This window comes from Solea solea, chromosome 4, assembly GCF_958295425.1.
Source record: "Solea solea chromosome 4, fSolSol10.1, whole genome shotgun sequence".
NCBI classification, from domain to species: domain Eukaryota; kingdom Metazoa; phylum Chordata; class Actinopteri; order Pleuronectiformes; family Soleidae; genus Solea; species Solea solea.
This window is the reverse complement of record NC_081137.1, coordinates 12,314,454-12,320,374: the sequence shown is the minus strand read 5'-3', so window position 1 is coordinate 12,320,374 and position 5,921 is coordinate 12,314,454. Positions and strand designations below refer to the sequence as shown.

Below are 5,921 nucleotides of genomic sequence, written 5' to 3'. Positions count from 1 at the left end.
TCATTGACACACATGAGGCTTTTATTCAGCTGGATCTCTCAATACGCTAATAAAAAATATTACATTCACAATGCAGTGCTTTGGGTTTGACATGAGCTTGCTGTGTGTGGCACTAAACAAGAAACAGCTAACTGATACCGTGAATGTTTAATCTGGTAGTGGAGCGAGTTTGGAATTACAGTGCAGCAGGTGTACAGTCCAGCACAAGCACAGTGTTTCACCTGGGCTCATCAGGTACAGCGTTGGGCTCATGACACACGAGACCATTCCCCATTTCAGGTTCTTTCTTATCTTCGTGTTTCTCTAACTGCTGAGACACCTTCTGTCCGCTCACGCAGGTCAATCTGTGGTGTACAGATGCACGAGTAAATGGTAGTTTCCTGCAAAACTGTCCTGTAGAGCGAAGCAGGTCTACATAGGCCCTGCGAAAGTCCCTGTTTAAGGCTGGATACAATATTGGGTTCAAGGCGGAATTAAAGTAGCCCAGCCAAAGAACCACTGAGTGTAGTGTATTGGGAGGATTGGTCTTTTCCTTTATGCTTACGCAGGTGATGTAAGTGAAGTAAGGGAACCAGCAGATGACAAACACCCCCAGAATAGCTGCAAGGGTCACTGTGGCCTTATGCTCACGGACTGTGGCAACAGTTGATGCCATACGTGGAAACGATGGCGTGGCAGCACGAATACGCCGCACCTGTAAACAGAAAGACAGATGAACTCATTCACTTATCTGACAGTTTCAGGACTTTTAGTCAACAATTGACTACACAACACGTAGATAAAAACTTCATTTGAAAAAAATACTTCATGATCATCATCATCATCAAGTTCATTCAAACTGATGAGGAGCTAGTTGTATAAAATCCTAACATTAGTTTGAATGAACTTGTTGAATGAACAATTGTCTGCATATCATTGCATATAAATTTAAATGAAGTTAATTGAATTAAATTGTCTCCATAGCATTTGCTAACTGCAATTCAAATTAACCTATTTGAATGACATAGTCATCGTTAAACTGACTTGAGTTTGAATTAACCTAATTCATTTGAGTGTCACCAAGTCATTTTTAAACGTTTTCCTTTTTTGTGTGTATATTTCTGATGATCCTGCCTACTGCAGCTTTAATGTGTTGAATGTATAGATCATAATAATGTATAAAGACGTAGTCTTCCAGTTGCAAAACAAAAGCTATTTGATGGGCACCATGTCAGTTCAAAGACTTTTAGTCACATGGTGTCCACTCATATGTCCACACATACTTTCCTCAAAATTAGATCATAATTTAGAAAATGTACGCCATATTCTGGGAAAGAACAACTGAAACTAGTGATTTTGACAATTTATTCCTAAAGGAAATGTTCACTGATGTCATAAATCAAGTGAAAAGTAGAAGTTTTTCAAACTGCATCCAATTTTACAGAAAACTCAAGCCTCAGATTGATGCACATGATTTATGACCTTTTATGTGCTACCTCAGCATATTTTACGAAACTGTACCCAACACTGACCTGTTCTTGTGCCACTCTGAATATGCAAAGATACATTCCAATCATGAGAAGCAGAGGCAGGTAAAATGCGACAGAGGTATAAATAAGAACGTAGTTATTGTTCCATTCAAACTGGCAGTAGTGCCCCTTTTTGTCCTCATCCCCCAAGCCCCAGTCAGAGTGCTGCACCCTGTAGTCCACAGTGTTCCACCCAAGGTGGATGGGTACAAAGGACATAGTAAGGGACATGGTCCAGATGGCGATTAGGGCCAGAGTCACACTGAGTGGGGTGACTCTCCGTGAGTAGCTAAGAGGAGCCGAAATGGCCAAGTATCGGTCCACACTGATTGCCATCAGGGTCAAGATAGAGGATGAACACAGCATGACATCCACTGAGAGGTAGATGTTACACAGGGCTCCTCCCAGGGACCATTTGCCACCACGCAGCTCCACAGTGGCGGTGAAGGGCAGCACCAGCAGGCCGAGCAGGAGATCAGTCGCTGCCAGTGACACCACGAAGCAATTAGCAATGCGCCACAGTCGACGGCTGAGTCCCACGGCCAGAAACACAAGTACGTTCCCACCGATGGTCAGAATGATAAATGACAATAGGAAGACCCAGCGGAGGGCTGTGGAGATCATGGTGCGCTCCTTCCTCAGGCACCACGTGACTGAAACCGTGCTAATGTTTGAATCCCAGGAGAAAAACGTGAAAAGTGTTTCACGTACTTATTTCCAAACTTTTCAGACGTTGATCGCTGAGTGGAAAACAAATCCGGGCCATCATTTTATTCGCTATATGCTGCTCTTAAAGGCCTCTGTGGCATCTGCGCTCCTGGCGAAGAACAAACACAAATGACAATAAGCATTTCACATTTCACCATATAGATAATATTTTATCACCTGTGCAAATGTTTGACTGCAGCCGTATGTTTAAAGTCAGTTTTTACAAAGGCACACAAGATAATTATTACTTCTGTGAAATTTGCAGTGTTACAGCAGCAGGGACGCACAAAAAGTCAAGACAAAATAATATAATGATGAATAAATAATCACTAGGAAATATAAGAAATACAGATAAACAGAGGCAAATTGAATATCAAAAGCTTAAAAAGTAGCAAGAGCTGCTGCAAACATGAAAAACTGATTTTGAACTGATATTTTCTGTTGTTTTTCTTGTTTTCATGGCTTGACAAAATCAAATATACACAGTGTAGAAGGCTGACACGAGACAAGTTCTTTTTAAACACATAAATAAAATATTCTGCCACTGGAAGGAGTCAAGTAAACTAATCCATCTTAGCTGTTCTCCTTAGGACACTTAGGCACTGACTTCCATTCATTTGGACAGCCTAAACAAAGCGTTATGCCTAAACATAAACTGAACCTAACTACAATTAAAATCTTCACTAAACTTAACCAGTTCCTCCGAAATGAGGTTGTGCCTTAATAGGACCAGGTTTTGGACTACTGGTCCTGACAAGGTCAGTGTGAATGCCAGAAAAAGGTAATTAAGAGGTCACAAATACAAGTAAATCAGTATTTGCATATACTGATTTTAGCCAATTGAGAAAATCCTTCATTCAGATTTACCTCGGTGAAGCGAACTCACCAGAAAGGGGAAGCAGTAGACCACAATGACTTTCTTTATAAAATGTAGTGTGAGTGGCTAACACATTTCACAAAAAGGCTGTCTAATGGCGAAAGAAAGGGGTGAACACATCCTTGTAACATGTTCTTTTTCTCTGCGAGGTGTTTATTCAAAGCCTCAGCTGTTCTCCTGCAACACTGACGTGCAAATTGAATCAAACAGCGAGCAAAACCGATTACAGCGAATGTGATAGCAAGATAACACGCATGGTGTGTGCCCTTCGGTTTTGCTTCTGCATTTTATGAAGATAAATCTAGGACATGTATACGACCGGCTCTAATGCTGTATTTCTAGAGTAAAACTGTAGTAATGTTGTCCAGTATAATTACCTGAGACGACATTATGTTTGACAGTGTGGTTTTTAATTTGCTGTCCGCGTTTTTACAACAGGACATTCACGTCATGGAATCTTTAATTAAGGCTCTGACGCAGAGATGACAGTGCTGTTTACATAAATAGATGACATTATACAACAGTATTATCATATGATGGAATATTATTATTAATAAAACATTTTATTTATTTATTTACAAGCAGGAAAATCCCAGGCAGTTTTATCTTTGGTTTGACTCTTCTCAGGGGAAAAAATGACACCTTTCTTTGTTTAAAGTTAAGATCGGACTCTGGTCCCAACACCAGCCCCACTGCGCTCTCACTCACAATATGAGGCTTGTGCCAATGGCCGGTAGTTATTGTGTAATATGATAAACATCAGCAAATTGTTCTTGTGCCCATGTCTCTTTGTCTTTCATTTCCCCCAGTTGCTGCTGTGCCACATGAAGCACAACGCTATAGCAATATAGATTGTCTGAAATGTTTTTTTACATGAGAAGAAAATGTATTTCTCTTTTAAAATGTTAGTTATTTACTTGCGGGATGTTCAAAAGTACACAGGCACACAATTGCACTTCCACTGTCATACATGAGAACAACTGGTTAACTAGAGTCAGTATACTAACACTGTGGCTGGCGACTTATTAAATCACAGGATACACCACAATATGGTCTTTGGTCTTCAGCTGCAATGCAACAAACATTCAGGGGACAGTACATTTATATAGTATTTAAACATTGTGTAACACATGTTTGTTGATTTCTGTCCATAAAGAAGAATAAATGAACTGATTTATTTCACTCAAGAGCAAAAATCAATCTTGGGGGGTTAGATATGGCTTCTAATATCTGGGAAAATAAAACTTGAAGAACTTGATTGATTAATCCGCCTACCTTCACGCAACATGGGTGCTGTGGCTGGTGAGTCCATTCAGGCTCCTGTAGAAACATGGCGACACAAGATGGGGGGGGGCATCCATAAAGCAAGAACCTCTTCTAAAGCTACAAAAAAAACAAATAATTTGTATTCAATATTTATTATATTCTAAATATACACTTATACAAACTTACTTATGGGTAGTATAATTCATGTTCAGGCAGTAAACCCTCTTGAGAAAATCCCCCACACTGACAAGTAAACAAAGTTTATCTAGTGAGTTATGAGTCGACAGTGTGACAACATATCCGGCCCAGTAGTGCAGTGGGAGAGCAGACAATATCGATGACTTATTTAACAACATGTGAAAAGGGAAAGCACAGCGTGCAAAAGGGGTAAATCTCCAGGAACTAAATATTCAACCACTTATATGATTTGTGTAAATTCCTTTGGTGCCCTGGCCTTGTCCTCATTCGCCCTCTTTTAATCACTATTTTGAGTTGAATGATTCATTTAAATCGATGCAAAGAAAGCAGTGTCTGGGCATTGACTCTAGGCTACTGAACTGAAGGCTGGGGCATTAATGCAATAACAGCAGTTATCACCATGCATGTATGCACCGTGCACAAAAACACGTCATCGCTGTGAATGTTTTACTTCAGATGTTTGAAGTTCATGTAGAAGTTTAAAGTCATAAATACTGGTTTCTTCAAGTGTCACACAATTATCACGATCAACTTTTTCATTAATAAAAGTTTGCACTATTTTAGTTATTTTTTGCATTAGCTGCACAAGAGTTTGCAGTGGCTTATTACTATTTAATTTTATTCTACAGTTTACTTTATCCTACATTTTCATATTTGGATTTTATCGCTATTTCCTTTACAACAATGCAGCAACTGTAAAGTTGAGAAGACGCCGAGTGCAAAGAATGTCACTACTGGTAATAATGTTGCAATGTCGCATTGTACACACAAGTTACGACAATAAAAATAATGGAATGGAATCATGATAGGTTAAACCTATAATGCCAAAAGATTAACATACAGAACACTGACAGTTAACCCACACATGCAGAAGTATAAGAGTTATACCCGTGTCTTAATAATTCAAATACGTTACTGGCGGCTGTGATAGAGCAGCAGAATAAACCAACTGTCTGCATACCTATCACTGTCTGTGAATGTACAACCAAAGTGTGCCATACATGAATGAATCTCACAAATGCAATGTGTATAAATGTCCTGGGTTCTCAACATGTAACACCTTTACCCCCCCCCCCAAATGAATAGGTTGACTCACCTCATACATGGTGTGTACATCAGGTTCCAGGACTTAAGATCACGAATGTTCTCCTGTGATTCCTTGAGCGCGAACTGCACCCCCCCCCCCCCCCCCAGCTCATTTGTTATTCTCTCTCCTCCCTGCTTTTCCTTCTAATCTCTGATCTCACAGCTGAGTCTGGTCACTGCAAGCACTGCTCACTCCCTCTAGTGCACAAGTGGGGCATCTGAGGCTTTTTGTGATGAAAGCAAATGACACAAAAAGCCTTTTAAAAACTGCATTACAC

The 5,921-nt window shown here is 40.0% G+C and overlaps 1 protein-coding gene across 5 annotated transcripts; it reads right to left on the bottom strand.

The window, feature by feature from the left end:
• On the bottom strand, positions 1-5,740 carry hrh2b (histamine receptor H2b). 5 transcript variants are annotated; one of them, XM_058626407.1, is made up of 4 exons: positions 5,654-5,740; positions 4,369-4,476; positions 1,512-2,325; positions 1-694 (listed from the first exon to the last, which is right to left on the bottom strand). In XM_058626407.1, exons 3-4 carry the CDS (start codon positions 2,130-2,132, stop codon positions 218-220), a joined length of 1,098 nt encoding a protein of 365 aa, XP_058482390.1. In that variant the 5' UTR covers positions 2,133-2,325; positions 4,369-4,476; positions 5,654-5,740; the 3' UTR covers positions 1-217. The 5 variants fall into 5 exon arrangements, 4 of the variants coding, with proteins under 4 accessions (XP_058482390.1, XP_058482392.1, XP_058482391.1 ...); XM_058626409.1 differs by having other exon boundaries at positions 4,369-4,413; positions 5,654-5,732; XM_058626408.1 differs by lacking the exon at positions 5,654-5,740 and adding an exon at positions 4,546-5,646.
• Between the last annotated feature and the right edge of the window lie 181 nt (positions 5,741-5,921).